General features: G+C 56.7%; 2 protein-coding genes across 14 annotated transcripts in view; one reads left to right on the forward strand and one right to left on the reverse strand.

The window, feature by feature from the left end:
- Nucleotides 1-23,526, reverse strand: part of LOC122393519 (protein phosphatase 1 regulatory subunit 12B-like) — a 33,010-nt gene that overhangs the window by 4,462 nt on the left and 5,022 nt on the right. For 4 of the 13 annotated variants that reach the window (XM_043389688.1, XM_043389660.1, XM_043389640.1 and 1 more), the window contains exons 7-16: nt 23,090-23,241; nt 22,503-22,688; nt 22,180-22,354; nt 19,115-19,282; nt 17,948-18,137; nt 17,596-17,709; nt 16,347-16,524; nt 15,903-16,039; nt 15,387-15,434; nt 9,359-9,460 (exon numbers count right to left, since the gene is read on the reverse strand). In XM_043389688.1, coding sequence (XP_043245623.1) covers nt 9,359-9,460; nt 15,387-15,434; nt 15,903-16,039; nt 16,347-16,524; nt 17,596-17,709; nt 17,948-18,137; nt 19,115-19,282; nt 22,180-22,354; nt 22,503-22,688; nt 23,090-23,241 — 1,450 coding nt within the window. The remainder of the gene's footprint in view (nt 1-9,358; nt 9,461-15,386; nt 15,435-15,902; nt 16,040-16,346; nt 16,525-17,595; nt 17,710-17,947; nt 18,138-19,114; nt 19,283-22,179; nt 22,355-22,502; nt 22,689-23,089; nt 23,242-23,526) is intronic. The other 9 variants (XM_043389712.1, XM_043389651.1, XM_043389670.1 and 6 more) reach the window with 3 other exon arrangements.
- LOC122393518 lies at nt 1,711-5,808 on the forward strand. Its single transcript, XM_043389623.1, has 2 exons — nt 1,711-2,482; nt 2,603-5,808. The coding sequence occupies exons 1-2, from the start codon at nt 2,372-2,374 to the stop codon at nt 5,462-5,464; spliced, it is 2,973 nt and encodes a 990-aa protein (XP_043245558.1). The 5' UTR covers nt 1,711-2,371; the 3' UTR covers nt 5,465-5,808.

Raw genomic sequence — 23,526 nt, forward strand, 5'->3', positions numbered from 1 at the left:
GAGAAGATGACGGTGTTACTTCATCAAACAAAGTCGAAGCTTCAGATAACATTTTCAAAGTGCAGTACCATTACTCAACATCCAATAATCGCTCATCCGCGGCCAGGAACAGCGCGGTAACCGGACAAAAAGTCAAAAGGAATAAAGTCAAAAGACAAATAGTCAAAAGACAAAAAGTCAAATGCAAAAAGTCAAACGGGATAAAAGTCAAAGAGATAAAAGTCAAAACGGATAAAAGTCAAAAGACAAAAAGTCAAAAGCAAAAAGTCAAAATGTGCAAAAGTCAAAAACGCAAAAAGTCAAATGACAAAAAGTCAAAAATGCAAAAAGTCAAAAATGAAAAAGTCAAAAGAATAAAAGTCAAAACGGAAAAAAGTCAAAAGACAAAAAGTCAAAAGCAAAAAGTCAAAACGTGTAAAAGTCAAAAGACAAAAAGTCAAAACGGAAAAAAGTCAAAAGACAAAAAGTCAAAACGAGTAAAAGTCAAAAGACAAAAAAGTCAAAACGGAATAAAGTCAAAAGACAAAAAGTCAAAAGCAAAAAGTCAAAATGGGTAAAAGTCAAAAGACAAAAAGTCAAAAAAATGAAAAAGTATAAAATAGTATTTCGAAGTCAAAGTCTGAAATAAAAAGTCAAAAGTCGAAGCATCGATCTTTTCATCTTTTGAAAAATATTATACAGCGCAACGTACCCTACCCACTGAAGTTGTAAGGAACATGTGAGTATGCGAGGGATTCTGACAGGTACCGGGGTCCGCAGCAGCGGGGCAGGGACGCTGGCTGCGGTGGTGGGGCCCACGCTCACATAATACGCGTTGAGCGCTTCCGGCGTGCACGCTGGCGCAGCAGCAGTGGCACTCTTCCCCGCCCCGATCACCGGCCGCAGCACTGTCCACATCCTCGCCGGTCCTGCCTCATGCAGCTGGTCAGCATAGTATGCCGCGTGGTCACGTCTGATGGCCGCTCGACACTGCCGGTTCATGTAGCATGATGGACACAATAAGGAATGTGAGTAGCGTATGAGTCAGGCGCGCGGCGAGACTGAGCTGCGGGACGTGACCCGGTGACCCAGTGTGAGTCATCCGCCGCCGCCGCCGGACGTCGGGGCGGCCGGGTTACGCCCCCTGATCAGTTGCACTGGGGATGACGTATGACAATGTGATTGGCTAATGATGATGCGCGATGACGTGTGCGTGAGAGCTATGGTCTGGTTGGGAGTGTGATTGCTGGGCAGTTGGCTGAGAGGCTCGGAGGAGAGCGGAATATAGTTTTCTTGGTTACGTGGAAGCAGGAGTTCTAAATCGCTTCAAGCTATTTCGGCCATTCTCAGAACAATCAGTGCTTGTGACAATGTCTGACGTGGAAGAGGAGAGTGGTGCCGCGGTGGTCGATACCAATGCGGCGGAACCCGAACTTCCTGCACCTGCTTTCGATCTGCGGGCAATACCAGAGTTCGACGGTACCGGTGACGTCGTCAAATGGCTGGAGCAGGCGAAACAGCTGTGCGCCCTGAGACGCGTTTCCCTGGCCGCTGTTTTGCCGACGCGCCTGCGGGACCAGGCGTACGAAGTTTGGGCCAGCCTCTCCGAGACCGAGCAACGAGACGCTGAGATCGTCCGTGACAAGCTGCACAGCGCCTTTGCCATGGGACCGGACGCCGCAATGTCAGAGCTATATCGTCGACGTCTGGAGCCGGGTGAGTCTGTTGATGCTTACCTGGGCTCCATCAAACGTCTGATGTCTCTAATCGGCTATGTGTCCAGCACGGTCATGACGGCTCATTTCCTACAAGGCCTGCCAGCGGAAGTGCGGCTGACGGTACGAAACAGCGTTGGAGATGGCACGCTCACCCTGGAGCGAGCGGTCGCCATCGCCCGGTCGACGTTGGCGATAACTGCCAGGGAGAGAGCGGCTGCACCGGTGGCTGCCGTCCAACTGCCGCCACCATCGGTACAGCAACAGCGGGCGACCAGAGGAACTGCTCGCCGGCCACCGTTGCGGTGCTGGACCTGTGGCCAGATGGGCCACATCGCCCGGCTCTGCCCAAACGGACGTGGCGACGGCGCTACATCAGCGCCACGGGCTCCGCCGTCGCCAGCCGCCGCAACAGCCCGGGAACGCCCATCATCGCCATCACCGTGAATGGGCACAGGTGCCGAGCACTGGTCGACACGGGATGTAGTGAGACAGTGGTGTGGAAGGGCGTGGTGTCCCAATGGGAGCAGAGTGACACCAGTTTGGTGGCTGTCAACGACAGCCCAGTTCGGTGTTGTGGGCAGGCTGCGGTGAGCCTGGGTGTGCGCGGAACGACAGTGAATGTGCGGGCGGTCGTCGTACCGGCCCGGTTGTTAGGCGTGGACGTGTTGCTAGGTATGACAGGCATCGACGCTCTGCGTGGCGTAAGTGTGAGTGGGGGGTCTGTTCGCTTCGGGAGCGAAGACCCGGCTGCTACGGAGCAGCGTGAGGCCCCGCCGGAGCGGGAGGTGTGCCGAGCGGTCGGCACGGCTGCAGGCGTGCAGCGTGAGGCCCCGCCGGAGCGGGAGGTGTGCCGAGCGGTCGGCACGGCTGTGGGCGTGCAGCGTGAGGCTCCGCCGGAGCGGGAGGTGTGCCGAGCGGTCGGCACGGCTGCGGGCGTGCAGCGTGAGGCCCCGCCGGAGCGGGAGGCGTGCCGAGCGGTCGGCACGGCTGCGGGCGTGCAGCGTGAGGCGCCACCGGAGCGGGAGGCGTGCCGAGCGGTCGACATGGGGCCAGAGTTGAGGATCAACGAGACCGACTTCACGGCAGTGTTCGATGCCGGGGTGTGGACGGTTCGCTGGAAGTGGGCGGGCGGTGTGGACCCGCCACCGCTTCGCAACTCCACGGCTCAGTACGGCATACCGAGGGGTGCGCGAGAGAAATTCGATGCCGAGCTGTCATTGTGGATAAGTGAGGGCTGGCTACGTGAATATGACGAGACGGTGTGCGGTCCGGCACAGGGACTGCTCCCGTTAATGGCGGTAACTCAGGCGGCAAAGAACAAGGTGCGGCCGGTGCTTGATTATCGAGAGCTTAATCAACACCTGACGCCTCACACGGCTGACGCGGACGTCTGCGTGGAGGAGCTTCGACGATGGCGACGCCACGGCCGCCGGGTCGCGGTCCTCGACCTGAAGAAAGCTTTTCTTCAGCTCCGTGTGGACCCGGCCCTGTGGCCGTACCAGACGGTCATCGTGCGGGGGCGACGATACTGCCTCACGAGGGTCGGCTTTGGGCTTTCCATAGCGCCTCTGATCATGAAGTCGGTGGTCAGGGAGGTGCTCGCGCAGAACCCGAGGCTGGCTGAGGCGGTGCGGCCCTACGCCGATGATCTGCTGGTCAACGAAGCAGCCGTTTCAGCTGACGAGGTGGCCCAGCATTTTGCCCGTTTCGGACTCGAGTGTAAGCCGCCGGAGCGAGTTGCGAGCGGCGCACGCATGCTGGGCCTCCGTGTCGCCGAAAGTGACGGGCCGGCGCTCCAGTGGACCAGGGACGGAGGGTCACCCACGCAGCCTCCACCTGTGCTGACGCGACGAACTGTCTTCGCGTGGGCCGGCCAACTGACATCTCACGTGCCGGTCGCGGGCTGGCTACGGCCGGCCGCTGCGTGGATGAAGCGGACAGCCAACCGTCTCAGCCCGGACTGGGACACTCCGATCGTCAATGAGGAACTGCAACGCCAAGTGGATGAAGTGTCGCGAAGGGTGATAGCCTGTGACCCGGCATGCGGCCAGTGGTGTGTGACAGGGTCAAATGTCACCGTGTGGACTGACGCCAGCTCCATCGCTCGCGGCGTCGTCCTAGCCGACCCTGTCACAGACGCCATCATCGAGGATGCGTCCTGGCTACGGGCCGAAGCTGAGCGGGACGTTCACATCAACATCTCGGAGTTGGACGCCGCTCTCAACGGCGTCAATATGGCCCTGGCATGGGGCTTCCGTCGCCTGACGCTCCGGACGGACTCGGTGACTGTGCACCGCTGGCTGAGCGATGCGCTGTCGGGCAAGGCAAGGCTGCGCACCAAGGGGCAGTCCGAAATGCTTATCCGACGGCGCGTGGCTGTTTTCCGTCAGCTGGTCGCCGAGTACGAACTTGAGGTCACCATCGAACTGGTCGGCTCAGCTGCCAACCGCGCCGATGAGATGACGCGGGTGCCCAACGCCTGGCTACAGGCCGCCGATCGGCCGGCCGCCGACTCGCCCGACAAGTCACCACCGGCTGCTGTCGCAGCCATCACATCGAGTGCCTCGCCGGGCGACATCCGCGCCATACACGAGAACATTGGCCACCAGGGCGTGAGGAGGACGTTGTGGTACGCCCGACGGGAGCTGGGGGTGAGGCGCGTCACGAAGACGGCCGTGCGGGACGTGGTCAGGCGGTGTCAGACGTGCGCGTCGATTGACCCGGCTCCGGAACGCTGGCTTGGTGGGTCACTTGAGACGGAACGTACGTGGGATCGCCTGGCCATGGACGTCACCCACCTGCACGGCCACCCGTACCTGACGTTGGTGGACTGCGGGCCGTCGCGATACGCCATCTGGCGCCGGCTGCGCCGGTCGGGGGCTCTGGAGATCGTCCAGCATCTCGAGGACGTGTTTCTAGAGCGTGGAGCCCCGGCCGAAATACTCACGGACAATGCGACGGAGTTCCGCGGCCGGGCTATGATGGCGCTCGCGGCCCGCTGGGACGTGGCGATGCGATTCCGCGCCGCCTATGAGCCCGGCGGTAACGGCGTTGTAGAACGCCATCACCGGACCATCAAAGTGATGGTGGCCCGGCAGGCCTGCTCCGTCGCTGAGGCAGTCCACCGCTACAACGTGACACCTAAAGATGGCAGCGACCCGGCAACAGCTCCGATCAACGAGGTGTTCCGACACCCTGGCCGCGACGTTGACGTGACGCCCCGCGGACGAACAAATGGACAACAGTGCGACGCCCTGCCGCTGAAAACACCAGGTGTGTACCAGGTGGGGGACAAAGTGTGGGTCCGGCGGCGGGGCGACCGATGTTTTGTGAAATCGGACGAGGGAACTGTGACAGGCGTCGTGTCGGCTCAAACAGTCGAAGTCGACAATGTGCCGCGTCATGTGCGCAATCTCCGCCACCGTTTGACCATGACTGATGCCCCGAGACCGGTGACTGTGCACGCCCCGACGGCGGAGCGGTGCGAGGACAGTGACAATGAATGTGATGGCATGTATATGGCAACACCTCCGACTGATGTAACGGAGACACACACGCGGCCGCCGACCGTCGATCAGACCGCGAGGGTCGATCCACCGACCCAGTCTGAGGTGTCTACGGAATGGAGCGAGCCAATAGACGGCGAATTGTCCGAGGGAGAATCACCCGCGACCGTTACATTGCGACGCAGCGTACGTGAGCGACGGGAACCAGACAGATATGGTATTGTTGTGACGGGGGATGTACTTGATGAGTTGAGTGAATGACATGATGTGTGATGTGGTTCTTTAGAACCAGGGGGTGATGTAGCATGATGGACACAATAAGGAATGTGAGTAGCGTATGAGTCAGGCGCGCGGCGAGACTGAGCTGCGGGACGTGACCCGGTGACCCAGTGTGAGTCATCCGCCGCCGCCGCCGGACGTCGGGGCGGCCGGGTTACGCCCCCTGATCAGTTGCACTGGGGATGACGTATGACAATGTGATTGGCTAATGATGATGCGCGATGACGTGTGCGTGAGAGCTATGGTCTGGTTGGGAGTGTGATTGCTGGGCAGTTGGCTGAGAGGCTCGGAGGAGAGCGGAATATAGTTTTCTTGGTTACGTGGAAGCAGGAGTTCTAAATCGCTTCAGTTCACCACCGTATACTCGGCGCGCGGGCCGAGCAGTGCGCGCCGCCGCGCCAGCAGCGCTCGCGTGGCGTCCGTGGTGCGCGGAGCACCGGGCGGCGGCAGCCCCTCCCCCATGGGAGAGGGTGAAAAGCAGTGCCTCCTCTAAGCAGTTTTGACTGGGGGGCCCGATCACGGGCAATGACTAAGGTAACCCCTACCAAAAACGTCTAAGACTAAAAAATGACTAAGGTACCCCTCAGTGACCAGTTTGGAGGATGACTGCGGGGGCTGCAGCTCCCGCAGTTAAAGGTAGTGTGCCACCTTTGAAAGATTTCCCATTTTATTTTTCCTAGGATAAGAAGCTTCTGTTTTTACCTAATATCGCAAAAAAAAATCAAAAATGGGCCTGGAATAGTGCCTTTTTCGCCTAAAAGTTTATCGGTTTTTCGATATGTATAACAACTGTAGTGGGTTCACCTGCAAACAGGCGTCGGCAACAATCGCGAATGCGGCGCACATGTGACAATAAGCAAAGGTCATTATAGAGTTACGACACGACGTACGGGAATGAGTTATCAGCTGTCTAATCGTAGACAGCACAATGTCGAGCCTTAAATTGTAAGCCTGTATTGGAATTGTTTCTTTTGTTTGGCTGTCGAACATTATTTATGGTTTGAAATATGATTTTATGTAAAATAATTGATATGAAAAAGCCGTCTCTTAAGTTATGACCCCATTTCACCACACGCAAGTGGCAGAAATGACAATGATCAGCTGACGCATTTTTCTTGGCCGAAGTCAGAGCGCGCGGCCCGACGCACCACCACCGCACCACAAAGTATGAGCAGAAGCCGCGCCCAAAGCCAGGGCCCCGGTAACGTGAGGTAGCCGAGTCGGGGCAGCGTACGCTGACCCAAGCCGGGGCCGCAGCTTTGGGCGCGGTCTACCGCATCCCCGCGGACAGCCCCGGGCTATCACATGACACCGGGAGGACGCGCGGCCCCGGCTTGGGTCAGCGCACGCTGCCCCAACTCGGCTACCTCACGTTACCGGGGCCCTGGCTTTGGGCGCGGTCTACCGCACCACCTAACAGGCGTGTTCGAAACCGCAGGAGATGATGATGAACGGGTTTATCGAAACTTGATTGGATGAGCATATCGGTAATAGCGATTTCAGTGTGTACGTTTATTGTTCATAGTGGTGTGAAATGTGGTTGGGGTACGACCGACAACCCGTCGGGGCGAATTTCGCACTGGGGTACTCAAAATTTGAAGAATTTAAGACGTTTCCATGAGTTTTGAAGGTATGGATAAGTTCTAAAAATCCGGTTCTCCTTATCTGGGCCATTAACTCCATACGGTCCAGGAAAGCTGGCACACTACCTTTAACATGTTAGAGGAGGCATGGGTGTCGTTTTGTATAGGCATGGTAGGGCCCGAGCCCTACCAATAATTTTGGAAATTTAACATTATGCCTATGGCGTTGCGTGGAAAGAATCGCTTTGAATTGGCAAAAATTTACATTAGAGCCCTACCAATAATTTTCGGAAAGTGTCGCCCCTGAGAGGAGGCCCTGGTGAAAAACCAAAACCTCAAAATAAAAAATACCATGTGATTAACGCTTAAATGACGTCAATGGACTTAAAGTAAAAAATACAAAAGACGAGATAATTTCAAAATTTTGAGTTGCAATTTTTGTCCCCTCAACTTTCAACCTACCCCATCAACTTTTCAAACGTTCCCGGGTCACCACTGCCCCATCGTGCAATTCCAGTGCTATGGCAAAGTTTTATCTGAAAGTTTAAACGTGCCCGATAGACTGGACGCGGTCCCCTCCGTCCACTCACGCTCTCTGGTGTCTGTACGGTCATCGCTGACTGGTCCAGCATACAACGAGCTGGGTTTATAGAAATTTGGTTAAAAGAAATGAACATATTTTAATGAACGAATCCATTAAGTAATAAAATGAAAATGATTCACAGGTTATTATTACATGTGGGAGCACTGACGCAGGAACTTTCTCAATGTTGGAAGGGCTCGAGGCAGTTTGAACTCATTTCTTTCCATGCAACGCCATAGGGTTAATTACGAGCGAGCGAGCGCAGCGAGCGAGCGAGTTCTTTCGTGTTTAAGGCAAAAATCTGAGTATGCGCGACCCGGCCCGACACGACCCGGCCCGACACGACCCGACCCGACACGACCCCATCACGCTCTTCAAACCCTTATAACTCAAGAACCGCATGCCGCATCGACAAGCGGTCTTCTTTGCTGAATACCACTTGGATGTAAAAGTTGTATGGCATGGACACCATGTTGTTTGAGTGTCGATCTTGGCACGTGGCACGTGCTAAACTTGGGGTACTTTGCACACACCCGAAAACTATTATCCTCAATAACCGCACAACGGCTGGACCGATTATTTGACTTTTTCCATTTGATTTTTATCATTTTGACTTTTTTGCCGTTTTTCACTTTTTGTCTTTTTGACTTTTTGCATTTTTGACTTTTGGACGCTTTGACTTTTTGCCATTTGACTTTTTGACTTTTCGCGTTTTTTTACTTTTTGCCATTTGACTTTTTGCTTTTGACTTTTCGCCATTTTGACTTTTTGCATTTGACTTTTTTGCTTGACTTTTTTCGTTTTTGACTTTTCGCCATTTTGACTTTTTGCCATTTGACTTTTTGCTTTTGACTTTTTGCGTTTTTGACTTTTTGCCATTTTGACTTTTCGCCATTTGACTTTTTGCTTTTGACTTTTTGCGTTTTTGACTTTTCGCCATTTTGACTTTTTGCCATTTGACTTTTTGCATTTTTGACTTTTAGACGTTTTGACTTTTTGCCATTTGACTTTTTGTCTTTTGACTTTTATCCGTTTTGACTTTTATCCATTTGACTTTTTTCCATTTGACTTTTATCCATTTTGACTTTTTGCATTTGACTTTTTGTCTTTTGACATTTTGTCTTTTGACTTTTTGTCCTGGAATCGAACAGCGCTGACCGGGCGTCTGCCAATATCTCATCACGGTGGCCGTCACAGCGGTTTGACTGATAGACGGCAATGTGACAGGGGCGCCGGCGGACGACCCCGCCCGTCACAGTCTGTATCTGTGAGGCGGCGAGCAGGGCGCGGCCGGCGCTCCGTCCGTCACCGGCGTCATCTCGCACGTCATCAGCCGCCGCCGCGCAGTGGCTATTAATACCCGGCCATCGGCATCATCCAGGGACTGCCAGCGGCCGGACGGCGACCCGGCGACCCGAAAAGGACAGGATAACGGACGCTGAGAGGACGGGGACGCAGGTGTGTCTTGAGCTGAGGGGCTGTTTGTGACGGTGGATTTGAGAAACACTGACTAGTGACTGATCATTGTGATGTAGGCTCGCGGCACATTCGGTTAGGCTGAGGGACATAACGAAAAGGTAATGATGAGCACGGTGACCTAAAGGACGCGGTGGAGACAGCAGAGTCGTGCTAGCCTGTGACGACGTTTGGCGAAAGGTGTGGGCAGTGGCAGCGACACGATGATCCACGGTTCAGCCGGCGGTTACTGACCTTTTTGTAGTCGACCTCTCCATTCTCAACGCTGTTGGCTCGGCTGGCGGTGCGGCTGCTGGCCTCACTGCTGGCGGCTGCGTTCGGCGGGTTGTTCAGCGTCTGAGGACACAGACAGCAGCGGTCAGAGGGGATGGTCGGCGTTTGAAGATACATACAGGCGGAGGTCGCATTGGACAGGTCTGGGGTCCACATTAATACAAAGATGGGAAAGGAAACTGGCCCAGCCTCCCCCCCCCCCCCCCCACATACTCTCATTACAGTTACGTAGTGCATACTCTGTTGAACAGTGCGGCTCGTTATAATCCCCGCCGAATCATAAGGACATCGGACATTAGTCAGTGGTACGACATCAGTATGAACTACGCCGGCACCCTGCTCTCGTCAATTGCTGTCATTGGACAGCGTCGGCGAAGACCGCGACAGCTCTGCGACCCAGCCAACACGCCGGGTCCGCTCGGTAGTACGGTGAACCAGTCCACCTCATGACAAATCCCCGTAGACCAGACGATAGACGTGACCCTGGGCGGTCCAACGACCACCCTGGGTCTCCTGTGTGCCAACAGCCGACAGCCAGACGAAGGGCCAGACCGCAGCTCCGCCCATCCCAGGCAGACGGCACAGACAGAGTGGCGCCAGGCCCGCGCCATAAAGACGATCGACAAACATACGGAAAAGCCCGGCTGCGACAGCTCGAGCACAGCCACGGCCCACGCCATAACGATTGGGCCGAATGGAGTCGAGGAGTAGTCCACGCTACAAATAATGATGGAAAATATACGAACATACGGATACCATTACCAAGGACGATCTACGTCTATACAATTGGCCACATCCGCACAAATAGGGACCGAGGGACCGAGCCGAGCTACATCGACTCATAAATATTAAATATGCATATCAACGGAACTCCATTTTCGGCACCCCGACGATGAAAAATACTACAACGAGTCAGTTGGATCCCGCCCTCTCCCTCGCATCGTCAGACGTCATTATTTCATAGACCCACACCGTCTCGCTGTGTCCGTCGGCTGCGTACGGCCGCCGTGCGCGGACGGTCGGCGGTGCCAGCACACAGCCGGCCAGCGACTGGGTCAAGGTGAGGTGAGTCCGACAGCCGACGGAGTGAGGGCCGCGGACCGCTGACAGGGCTCCATCCGACACAGTGAGGGCAGCCGACGGAGTGAGGGCCACGGACCGCTGACAGAGCTCCATCCGACACAGTGAGGGCAGCCGACGGAGTGAGGGCCGCGGACCGCTGACAGGGCTCCATCCCCGGGACGGAGACAGACGACCGCCATATCCCTTCACGTACCAGAGACAGGCACCACCGACCCGTCACGGAGAGTCAAACCACTTCCCAAATCGAGTCATTCGGACGGCGCCATTGCTGCCGCTCTGTGATTCAGTCCCCACTAGCCCAGCCTCCGTGCCGACAGAAGACGGAACCACGCTAGCTGACTGGGTCGGTCATTCTCGTTAGTAAACACATCAACCGGGGACGTCAAAATAGCCCACGGCTTACAATAATTATTAAAATAATGTAAGAGAATACAAAATTCAGTGCAGATTTAAGAAACAGCGAGGAGCTTACCAATTTTCAGCACAAAAGCCGGTTGAAAAATGTTGGCGCTGCCGGTCTCACGGCTCTCAAACACCACGCTACCACCCATCCATGCCCCCGTCCCTCGCAGTCATTAGTCCACTAGCCTCAACATACGACGGCAGCCCGACGACAGACAGTCCCTCCTCGCCAAAAGACCGTCTCCGCCGGCCGCTGAACCTGTCCCGGCCACCGGCCCCACCACAGCTCACCGGCCGTGACGGGAACTGGCAGAGACGTCCTCCGTCCCGTCAGCTGACTACCGGCGTCAACCGGCTCGAACGGGACAGGGTGCGTTCAACAGGGGGAGGGGCAGCCTACTGGTGACGCACAGGCCAACTTCCAGCTAGTGTCAAAAACATCACTATCAGCCCGGCAACTAACAGGAACCATGACTTCAATGAGCCATTTCATCTGCTGTGGCGTTCAGATCAGAGGCACGAGGCGCAGTGGTCGCTGCCAAAATTAGTATCAAAGCGGAGCCAGAGGAGGGGCACTTTCCGCGTGACCCGGTGAGTGTCACGCCCAAAATAGGTCCCAGCCCTCTCAGCGACTCGTGCTGGCGACGTTTCACCATCATTACGAGAATGTGCTGACTGGAGAAACGGTCAGCTAGACGTCCAATTTGGCGACCACGAGCACGGTCAGAGGGCTGAGAGCGACGCATCGACCTTGACATCAGCGAGTGGCGAGCGTTCCACGCATAGCGGGGAACGTGACAGGTCGAGCCGGGCCAGAGCGACGAGCCATCGCCGCTGATGAAGGACCGCGGCCGACTGACGGGAAACACTGACACGGGGGATACGGTTCGGCCCGGACACCGAACTCAGCATAATGGGCACACGCTGACACTAGCCTCACCATAAATGGAAGTGGTCAGTGACAAGGAAATCGGTCGGTGCTTATGCAAGAATCGCTCGTGGAAAGTGGTAACCGGATAGAAGCGCAGCTTACAGGTATGACGCGCGGGAACAACCCCGAAAGAAACGTGTGGTTGTGGCCGCCCCAAGGGAACAGTGTGACTGTGAGATGCGAGGTCCCAATAGAGACGGTCCGTGACGTTCCAATGATCACACAGACGACCTGTGACATTCTAGCTAATATTGAGTATCATGAGACATTGAGACACCACACAGACGATTCGTGTCGCCCCGTTGGACGACATGGAGACCGCCGTGAGACGAGCGTCCCACATGGAGACGAGCCTCCCCGTGATACCCCGGCAGACAGACGAACTGTGTCGTCAGCCGGCAGTGGTCGACCACGGGCCGTCGGCCAGCGCCGGGCCAGCTCGGACGCTCCCTGTCGACTATATAAGGCGGCGCGGCGGCGGAGGAGCGGCGGCCATCACCGGCCGGTGTAATGACGTCAGTATCCGGTCAGGCACCGGGCGCCCGACAGGGGACCATACCGGCAGAGCAGGTACCGGCCAGATCGCGGACGGGGGACCGTATCGATACAGCTGGGACCAGCTATCTTACCGGGAGGGGGTGCACCGACACAGCCCGTGCACTCTACAGTTTGGTCGGTATAATGGGAGCTCGCCAGATCGCAGCTGGAGTGACACGGAATTCCTGATGGATCCGAAGAGACATTGACACTTGCGCTTATCTACTTGACGACTCAGCGCGGCGCCTTGGGACCTCACCCTAGATAATTATAGGCGGAGCAGTGCGCACATCTACCTGTCGACTACCGCATTGTCACACGTCACCCACTGACACCCAGTTGTCCCAGCTGTACCCAGGGGCGCGTTGGTCCGCCAAACCAAACACCGTGCGGTTAATTAACGCTCCGGGCTCATTATTAGCCCAGCCGTCGGAAGGACGTGTCAGTTGCAAGTACCGGGCCCGGTCCGTCGGCGCCGGCGGCCGAGCCTGCTCCAGGGAGATGGTGTAACAATCAGCTGGTCGGGCCGCGCGGCTGCGGCGGTGCACCTGTCGGGTGCTGACGGGAGCACGTGCTAACTGCACGCCGTCGGTGCGGCTGCACACGGAACCCCTGCAGAAGTTCCGTGTGCAATGAGCGACCCACGGCGCACTACGAGTGGGCAGCGTCTCGAACAGTACCGATTGTGCAACACGGGGAGAGAGAACAACAAACAGCTGCCGGTAACGCAGGGCAAGACGGAGGGCCAGGCAACTTCTGGAATGATACTGGACTGCGGACCAGGAAACGTGACCCCTCCTACGACTTACACAGAAGAACTGACGCTGCCCCACACTCCCCTTCCCCTCCGGCGCTAAGACTCACGCTGGTACTGCCGTATCCGGAGCTGTAGGAGCGGCCCGACAGGCTGCTCTGGCTGCTGCTCAGGCTGGGCGAGCGGCCGGCCCGTACCGCCGTGGCCACCGCCGCTGCCGCCGCCGCCGCTGCCGAGGCCGCAGCCGCGGTACCCGGGGAGCGAGGCGGCAGCGCCGGGCTCAGGTTCAGACCGGCCGTCGTCGGGCTGCTGCTGTGGACGCTGCGGGACCGCGGCCGGGCCGTCGACCGGCCCAGGGAGCCCGAGTAGCTGAGTTTGGAGCGCGGCCGAGACAGGTGGCCCGATGACAGTGACGATGCCGCAGCGCTGCCACCCGATGAAGACGCAGAAGACGAGCCACTTGGTCGGCCGGTCGGCGGCGTGTAGCTTGTGCCCGCTGAGTAAGAGCCGCCCGACAGAGACAGACCGCCGTTGGAAGCAGAGTAGCTGCTCGATGAGGGGAAACTTCCGCCGGAGGCCAGCGAGAGCGCGGAGCTGGCGGCGCCATAGGAGCTGCTGGCTGGGCTGAAGCTGCTGGATGAGTTGTAGGAGCTACTGGCTGGGCTGAATGAGCTGCCAGTAGTGAATGAGCTGGATGGGTTGTAGGAGCCGCTGGTAGAGCTGTAAGAGCTGCTCGCTGGACTGTACGAGCTGCTGCCTGCGCCGTATGAGCTGCCGGACGGGCTGAAGGAGCTGCCGGACGTGCCAAACACGCCAGTGATGGCGGAGGAGTAGTTGGCCAGCGCCGAGCCCGGCTGGTACCCGGACCCCGAGCTGAAGCCGGATGAACCGCTGTAGGCGAGTCGCGGGCTGATGCAGGACGCGCCGCTCTGCGAGAGGCCCGCAGCCGAGCTGTACCCGCCCGTCAGCCGGCGCATCCCACCGTCCACCGGCATGGTAACTGCTACAAGTACCACAGATGACCCGCCGACCCGACGACCGACACCTAACGAAGGCGCGCTACGGACACTACTGAAGAGCGCAGACTGCCACCGACGGCGTCGACGTACGGGTTCCCGTCGCGGCCGCCAGGGGCGCCAGCAGCGCCGACCGCCGACGGACGGCCTTCAGAGGAGAGTTATTTGTGGCGAGGGCCGGCCGGGAATACTTCGGGCGCGGGGCAGCCGCCACCGTCCGGTGCGACAGACGGATAGACGCGGACGACGGCCGCGCGCCGACCGCAGCGCGACGGGACGCCATGGCCTCGACCTGCCAGCGGCCCGGCGCTAACACACACAGTCAGGCGTTAGAGACAGCGTCCCGGCCAAACACCGGACCCGGTGTCCACACGAACTACGGTGAGGAGTCGCGCTACCACTGGATACAGCGTATTCAACACACATAAATCAGCGATGTAGCACCTGAGGGGGCCGGGGGGAGGACTCCAGCAATCAATCGCCTGGCATAGCGCCCGTGGAGCGGCATTCATGACCGGCAGAACGGCGACTGATTGACCGAAAAGTCATAATTTCCGTCATCATCTCTGGGAGACTAAAACCCCAGTAGATTCGCTGACTATCCAAAATGTAGCACGTTATCGTTTCCAGCCTATCCTCCTGTGTCCTACCCCTCGCACATCCAAAAGTCTGTCGCAAACGGAGAAGTCACAGGACCGTGTTTCGAATCGTGAACAGTCACCAGCTGCCATCAGGTACTCACGGAGATCGAGCTCGCCGCCGTCTTCCGCCACGGACGAACCATGGCCTGACCGGCCTCACCAGGCTATGGATGGCGTCTTAGCCTAGTGACAACGCCAGAGAACACGAACACTATCAGATGACGCTAACACCGACACTAGTAGGACTCTTGCGGAGGTAGCTCCGACAGAAAGATGCCCCCGACCGTCCGACCGTGCCTGCACCGAGCCTTTGTACCGAGCAATACCAACTGTCCGCGTGGGAGCAATACCAATACAGCCACGGCCGCTGCTGCCGCTGTTGTTAGTATTGGCCGGATAGAGGCACAGCCTGGAGTCAGTGGTTACTCATCCTGGACTGGAAGGAGACAGCTGCAGCTGGCTGAAAGGTTTTATATAGAGACGGATACAGATTTATGAACCGAAAATATGTCCCCGACTAACCACGACATCCACGTGAAAATAGTTGGGGCAGATCTTGATCCAGGTCTGGATCGAGTCAGGGAAGGGATTAGGGCATGTCAGGCCAGGTCAGCCGAGTACTCACCGTCGCTGAGTCAGCTGCGTCCGCCTCCTTGCCCTTCTTCTCGTTCTCCTGAGGGCGAAATATGGGAGAACACGGTTAGAGCGGGAGTCGATCAACACGCTCACACACAAACGTACGAACTGTATGCGGCATACGCTCTGAACTGTCCATTTATCTATCTGTTCAGCTCACTACCCTGTCTCACGCGTGTCGCCATAAACATAAGAATCTCCAAGTCTTAGACTCTGGAGCTACGCTCTCTCAGTGGATCAGAAAACATGAAGGCAATCATACTAGTCAAACAGTAACAACCAGAAACAACACTAATCAGCAACGAAGAGCAGCTACAGCAGCTACAGCGGAAGCAGCGACACTAATCGGCAGTCTGATACAGCCAGACAGCAGCTAGAGCAAAACCAACAGCAGCAACATAATCAGCAGCACTAGCAGCAGCAGCTACAGCAGCATCAACAGCGACAGCACTACCGGCAGCAGCTACGTCATTGGGAACACCCTGGGAAGCCGAGTCGACCGTACCTCAGCGTCGTACTGGACCACACCGGTGGAGCGGCGCTTGGGTTTGCGCCGCCGCTGGATGGTGGCCTGCGAGGCTGCTGCCGCTGCCGCTGCCGCCGCTGCTGCTGCCGTCCGGTTGTCGTTCTCTTTGTCGTCGCCTGCCGGGGGATGGGCACAGGTGTGATTGTAGTGGAGTGGATGGAAGGAAGCGAGCTCAGACTGCTAACCCACTGAGACAGTGGCAAAAACTCGGGAAGAGGCGAACATCCGATTGCAACATCTGACTGCATTCAGTCTGATCTAGTTATGACTGCGAGTTGCCACGATCAGCTATGACATCTTGTCGAACCGTGCGTATTAGCATCATTTAAGGACTCGTCCGCCTCCACAAGATCCCCACCCTCCTCACATACAACACACCCCATCGTCGCTGCGCTGACCCTCGCTGACCCGCCCCTCACTCACCCCTGTCGTCAGCAGCAGACGGGGCGGCGGAGGCCGGTGCCGAGTCCGCGCCACTGGCTTTCCGCCGCAGCGGCAGGGTGACGGTGGTGTCCGGCTCGGGGCTGGTCGGTGTCGCCGTCGACGTGCGGCTGTTGGCGCGTGACGCGTCTCCACCGCCGCGCACCTCCTCCAGAGAGAACTGGGTGGTAGTGGCGGGCGGCGCACGGACGGGCGGGGCCGGGGTGGGGGCGGGGCGGGGCGGCTGTTAGCGGGTTAGAGCGGCGGCGGCCGAGTCCCGGTAAGCCAGCCAGTCAGAGTCCCCAGCCACCGAGCGAACCAGAGCAGTGCAGCCCACTTTTGTGTTAACGCCCGGGCCCGACCCAAGCACTCCCCTTCCTTAGACCCGGTCAAGTCGGCCATCGGGACGGAACTACGAGCCCAGTAAACCAACCAAAGTCAGCCGGATACCCGCGTATCCCTGGGGTAGCTTCCTAGGTCCATATATACAAAGCAGCCGCCAAATACAAAACAGCTGCAGGCAGAGTGTGGAGCCAGCCGCCGAAAACTACGGGACCCGCGGCCTCCAAGCTACTACATTGTTCCAGAGTCACTACATTTACAAAAAGATAAGCTTGAGAAAATACCACCCGAGTTATGCAAGTTGTACAAAAAGCGCAAAAGCAAAATTGACGAATGCCCAAAGTAGTACTCTACGCAAGAAGCACCGGAAGCACGAAGTACCAAAAGCACGCTGGATTGCACCTAACTATGTCCAGTTAGTGTTAGTAATGGCTGGTTTGCGGTGTCTGGGGGTATTTCACGACACACAGGGTACGGTATACTCCCCGTCGTTCTCAGAACACTGTGAGTACGAATATAATTAAAAAAAAAACGACGGACGGACGGTGGAACATAGATAACGAAACAACACTGCATGGTGTATGTGTGACAATTGAACAACGTTTAGACTGGTTTGTCTTCCACGCTTAGCTCAGAGTGTTTCCACCACTCTGCTGAGAAAATCAAACAAAAAAATGACGGAAGCAAGGCGCTAAAAGAAACCAAATGTTCAAACAGCACAAGCTTATCAACTGCTAGCGAAAAGCCTACGCAAAATAAAACTCGCGCGGGCAGGCTTACACCGTCAATCGACAACGAACACTCGGAAGCAAATCAACAAAAATAAACACATCTGAGCATATGTAAGCGGCTGGGTCTGGCCTGCTCTGTTGGCGGCAGCGCCGGCCGGCCGGCAGTCAGGCCACAGTACCTTGTTCTTGTCTCCCTCATCCAGCCGCAGTCGCCAGGAGGGCCGCCGCTCCATCTGCTGCTGCTGCGACTGCTGGTCGTCCCGCGACGCGGGCTCCTCGCGTGCCGCCGGAGCCTGTGCACACGGCGCGGGTCAGTCTGACAATAACGGCATACGGAGTAAACAGACAAACGGGAATTACCGTTCGTGGAAAACCGATAGAGCCTAAAGGGCCGGAGTATTTCAAGGTTCCATTTTTGTGGGGTCGGTCCACCTCGACACCTAGCCTAGAGCTAAGAACCCCTTATGATTTCGTAAACCGAACCATGGGAAAGCCATCTGCTAGCCCTTGCAAGTCCCAACCATCACTCACAGCGGGCGTGGAAGACTTTTGCTGTTGCTGCTGCTCCTTCTGCTGCTGTTGGTTTTTGACGTATTGCTCGGCCGACTTGATTTCGTCGAAGGTGACACCCTGTGTGGATCGGCGCGTCTCGCGGGCCCGCTTGGCGTGGGCCTTCCGCTGCGTCTCACTCTCCTCCTCCCGCGTCGGCGGCACGAACGACCTGGGAGGTCAGGTGACGGGTCAAAGCGGAACGACACGATCTGGGAGGTCAGGGGGTTAGGTCAGATGGACATGAACGACCTGAGAGGTCAACACTAACAGGTCAGACAGACAGAAACGATCTGAGAGGTCAGAGGGCGGGTCAGAACGGCACGACCGAGAGGTCAGTGGATTAGGTCAGGAAGGAGTTGCAAGAAATACCTGACGTCATGGGTAAGGTCGGGTCAGGACGACACGAGCCAGCTGGAGTCAGCGTAACAGTAAAGGTTTACGGCGGCACGAACAGCCCGAGGTTAGCAGGACGGGTCAGGTTGTGCCGGCTCGAACGACCTAAGGTCATGGATCAAGTCAGGATGACACGAACGACATGAGGTCATGGGCCGGGTCAGGATGGAGAAACACAAACGACCTACATTCAAGCACTAGCAAGGAAGAGGCTCGGGCCAAGCGGCAATGTTGAAGCGTCAGAATGCAAAGGACGCTTCTCAGCATGTCAATCCAAGCCCCAAAATGTCGCTCCGAGCCGAGCAGTACGGATGGAGTGCCTGGACATGACGAACGGAATCAGCAGCTTCCGAGTCTGTAGAAGGCGTGTGTGTTAGCTGATTAGGTGTGAGTAAATAACCACAATCATGCCTAACGCTGAGTATCCAATAGCTCGGTAGGGTTGTAATTTGCTACTACGATTAGTCAAAATACGTCACACTGCACTCAGTTATTAACGCTTGTATCGCGTCTTTACCCCACGCGGAAATTGGGGCCTGTCTTTTGCCGAATGTATGTTAGCTCGAAAAGGTCAGCCAGCCCCGCCCCCGGCTGGTCGGCAGCTTTGAAACGACAGAAGAACGACCAGACACGCAGAGTAGAGGACAGATCAAACCAAACAGCACACGGACAGGCAGACGGACGGATAAGACGACGTTCCGTCCAGGCGGGTCACACAGCAAACCACGAGCCGGGCGACTGAGCGACACTGACTTGAAGATGTTCTTAAATATGGTGGCCGGGCTGAGCTTGGAGCCGGCGGTGGCAGCGGTCGGGGAGACGGCCTGCTGGTCCACCTGGACGCGCGCCTGGGTGGTGGCGGCGCGCGCCGGAGGTACCGGCGGCTGTTCGGCCGGTGGGCCGTCCGCCACCGTGGCGCCGCTGCGGCAGCGGGTGGGTCGGTACCGGGCGGCGTTCTGTATACCCCGACTCGGCGCAGTAGCCGCCGCCATCCCCTCCCACCCTGTCACCCTGTCCCGACTGGACGCGGAGGCGAACGTCAACCCACCCACACCCAGCACAGGAAAGAACCGAACAGCACCAGGGCTAGGACCGGTCGACGACTTCCGCCAGAGCTGTGAATTGTGATCGGCACTGCCCGGTCTCCCTACCACCTCCCCATCAGAATCATTTTCCAAATGGCAACTGCAACGGCGGATCCTGTAAAATAGATGCTAGCCGCACGGGACCTACAATTATCATACCTATCCTGTGCAAGATAAAAGGGCAAAATACTAAAAATTGGAAATGCCGGGAACACGTCATCGCCTTTGAATTTAACATTTGAGTTTGACGCTGGGACTAAATATGCACAAGAATGAACATTATTCATTCATTAATAATTTTTAAATGTTTTTCTCCCCAATTCCCATGCATAACTGTGCGATGTTTATACAACCGTGCGACTGATGTGTGACGTCTTCACGCCACGTCGCTATATTCCGGCCCGCAGGCGGCTGCACCGGCGCGACATAGTGGCTGGCATAGGTGCGACATAGTGTGCATCTGGCACGACTCACGCCGATCGTATCGGGGCGGCATCTGGCCGCATGCATACCAGCGCTGCCAGCGGCCGGCGCACGGCCAGCGCGAGACCCGCATACCGTGACGCCCTGGTGACAGCTCGTGACGCGGCACTGTAATGTGCTAAAAACTAATAGCTCCGCGGCAGTATATGTAGCCTCGTATGAATAAACATCGCAACATAGTGTGCATCTGGCACGACTCACGCCGATCGTATCGGGGCGGCATCTGGCCGCATGTATACCAGCGCTGCCAGCGGCCGGCGCACGGCCAGCGCGAGACCCGCATACCGTGACGCCCTGGTGACAGCTCGTGACGAGCTGTCACTTGAATGCTGCCAAAGTCATTCAAGATTTCTTCCCAGGACTCGGACACATCGTGCTGGACGTGGTGAATGCCAGTCTGGAGACCGGTAGAGTCCCGGCATCGTGGAAACACGCAATCATAACCCCGATTCCCAAGGGAAAGCGTGTCACGTCAGACCCGTCCAGTACGCGGCCTATCTCAATGCTGCCGGCAATCACCAAAATCACCGAGAGGGCCGTTCAACTCCAGCTCACGGACTACATGGAGACCCACCACCTGCTGAGTGAGGCACAGCACGGATACCGGCGAAAACACTCGTGCGAGACTGCCCTTCATGTTGTTACTGATGATGTACTGCGAGCAATGGACTGTGGCGAAATTACCCTCTGGGCAATGGTTGACCTTTCGAAATGTTTTGATATGGTGCCGCACGACAGACTGATCGAAAAATTGTGTTTGTATGGTATTGATCCTTTTTGGATAGAGGATTATTTACAAGGTCACACGCAACAGGTGCAGATTAACAACCATAGTGGATGTTCGACGCGATCGTCTTCGAGACGGAACTCTATAGGCGTCTACCAGGGGGGATCTCTGAGCTGTATATTATGGTGCATTTTTGCTAACGACCTATGTCTTCATGTGCCAGAATTCGTAAAAGTGGTTCAATTCGCCGATGACACCCAAATCTGGACTACCGGTGCAAAGCAGGATTTACCGGAGCTTGTGAACCGAATTGAAACTGCTTTACAATGCATGTTTGATTGGTTTTGCGATCATGGTATGAGAGTAAATGAGACAAAAACAGAGTTCTTGGTGATGGGCACGAAACAAATGCTTAGGAATGTTGGCAATGTAAGTGTTAAATTTAACCATGCAACGATCAGATCCACAAGCCAGGTTCGCAATCTTGGTGTGATTTTCGACCGCAACTTAGATTTTCAGCCACATGTCGATCACTTGATTCCAAAATGTACTGCAATGCTGCTCGCGCTGAACCATGCCAAACATGTTATTCCCATCGCGACTGTGAAGTACCTTGTGCAAGCTCTAGTCTTTCCCACAATGCGGTACTGCATGTCTATCTATGGAATTTGCAACAAAACCCAGGTGCGTCGTATCCAAAAATTAGTCAACTTTGCCGCACGTGTCGTGACCGGACGCCGGAAAACTGATCACATTTCAGATGCAGTACGAGCGCTGGGCTGGTTTACTGCTGAAGAGCTCATAACTTACCACCGAGTTCTAGTCATTCGCCGACTGTTAGACTACCATGTGCCGTCACCCATAGCTCAGACTATCTGCCCTCCCGCTCACCATCAGCACGATCACAATACACGGACTGCGGGTCTCCTCTCTGTGCCGCGCATCCGCACCGAGTCAGGGCGCAGTCGTTTGTGCTACAGTGCTGTGAAGGCGTACAACGACGTACCGAGACCACCCGGAATGTCTTTCAAAACCGCTACCAAGCGGCATCTGTTTAGCCGCCGCGATTGACGCCTATGTATGTACTCGTATCGTTCGCAGACGTTATTCGGGCATGAGTGGTGTGTCGTGTCTGATTTGCAGTGAGCTGTGAGTTTGTGAACGAGTGCCCCCCATCAACGATGTTTGTTTACTTCTGTGACGTGCAATGACGAAAAGCCACTGATTGCAGTGGACTCGTTGTGAATAAATAAGTTTCAAGTTTCAAGAAGTGCAAGTGCAACATATGGCAGGTTCTCCAACAATTTTGACAAGGGCTGTGGGTGATTAATCTGAGACGGATCTGCCCTGAGGCTATCCTGGACTAGCCTGCAACTGCCTTGTGGTTTAGCGATTCTTCCTCCGTGCCCATGACTGCGCTGAATTTATATCAGCCCACCCCGTAGTCCATTTATATCCCTTATATTTCATCAACCCTCTCCCATTCCTCCACCCCTACTCCCACCTATCATCAATTGTCTCACCTGCGCGACGGCGCCGTCGTCGGAGCGGTCGTCGGTGTGGTCGTCGTCGGCGTTGTTGTCGCCGGCGGCGGGGTCTGGATGATGGTGGCCGATACGGTCTGTTCAGCGGGCGCCGACTGGACGCGTCGAGAGTCGGACGGCTCGGCAGGCCGCGCCGGCTCCTCCCGGGGCTTGTCTGCGGAGGGAGAGACGGTAAGGTCAGGAAGGAACTGAAAACCATACCACTCGGCTATGGTAGCGTCGCTCGGGTCCCATCCCGGTCCTGTGTGGATCAGTAGCCGCGGAGGTTGGTCGCCGTATGCCCTTCTCAGCTCCATACTCACTCGATCGGGAGTCGTCGGGCGCCGAGAGTCGCTGCGCAGCGGCCGGCCGCCGCCACGACTGGGTGTCCGTCTCGGGCGCGCCGTCCGGAGGTCGCGGAGAGAAGGCAGGGGGTGTCGGCGCCGCCGGCTGGCTGGCCGGCCGCTGTGGCCTCGCTGGCTGCGGCTGGCCGGCCTTCTTCCGCAGCTCTGCGGGCCAGGCGGACAGACGGCGCGGCTGTAGCGGCCCGCTCATCACACAAACACACAGACCACAGAGCGAGACACGGCTGGTACCGCCGGCGCGCGGGCTAGTCATGGCAACATAGCGGTAACGCAACGCGCTGCCAACATGTATCACCTCTATGGTCACTATTTAGTTGTTATGTGACGAATAGCTTGATCTAGCGGGCATGTCTCACAAACAGTCAGCATTATCAACAGCACACCACTGCCACTCCCTTTATTATCAACAGCACACCACTCCCTCATAATTAACAACGCAACCAAACCGAAACAGTGTCTAATCCATCTGCGGACCACAATAAACTCCACAACAGAGCACACCACGGCACGTCGAGGCGCTACTCGGGGACGGGGACGATACTGACCCACTTGGTCGGCGTCGGCGGTGCGGGCGGGCGGCGGCTCTGCGGCGCGCTCGTCCTCTATCCGCATATCGCGGAGTCGCTCCATCTCCGAGCTGGCGTCCCGGGATACCTGGCTGGCCCGGTCAGAGGACGACATCCGCGTGATCGAGGAGCTGCAGCACAGAACGGAGAACGGCATGGTGAGGTGAAATGGCAAGCAGAGGGAAGATGGTGCGATAAGGGACGGAGGGTGTTGAAGAACCCGGACAGCAGGGAACAGACTAGATTATCAAGCGACATCATTTCCCAGCCAAATTGACAGTAAGAGCTAAAGATGGAGACACAAGATTGACAGGCATTAATTCATGAGTCAAACTGACTTCAGTGAAAGCAAGCACGGACGGTGCTCCCTAAATGATGGGGCCGTTTAGATGCGAGTGAACGGACGGTTCCGACCC

This window comes from Amphibalanus amphitrite, unplaced genomic scaffold (assembly GCF_019059575.1).
Source record: "Amphibalanus amphitrite isolate SeventyFive unplaced genomic scaffold, NRLGWU_Aamphi_draft 000025F_arrow, whole genome shotgun sequence".
NCBI lineage: Eukaryota > Metazoa > Arthropoda > Thecostraca > Balanomorpha > Balanidae > Amphibalanus > Amphibalanus amphitrite.

Bases quoted from the DNA above. Each gene is read 5' to 3' on its own strand.
- LOC122393518 (XM_043389623.1), top strand. From the start codon at position 2,372: ATGACAGGCATCGACGCTCTGCGTGGCGTAAGTGTGAGTGGGGGGTCT. The intron at 2,483-2,602 runs GTGTGCCGAGCG...CCGGAGCGGGAG, and splicing joins AGGCCCCGCCGGAGCGGGAG to GTGTGCCGAGCGGTCGGCAC.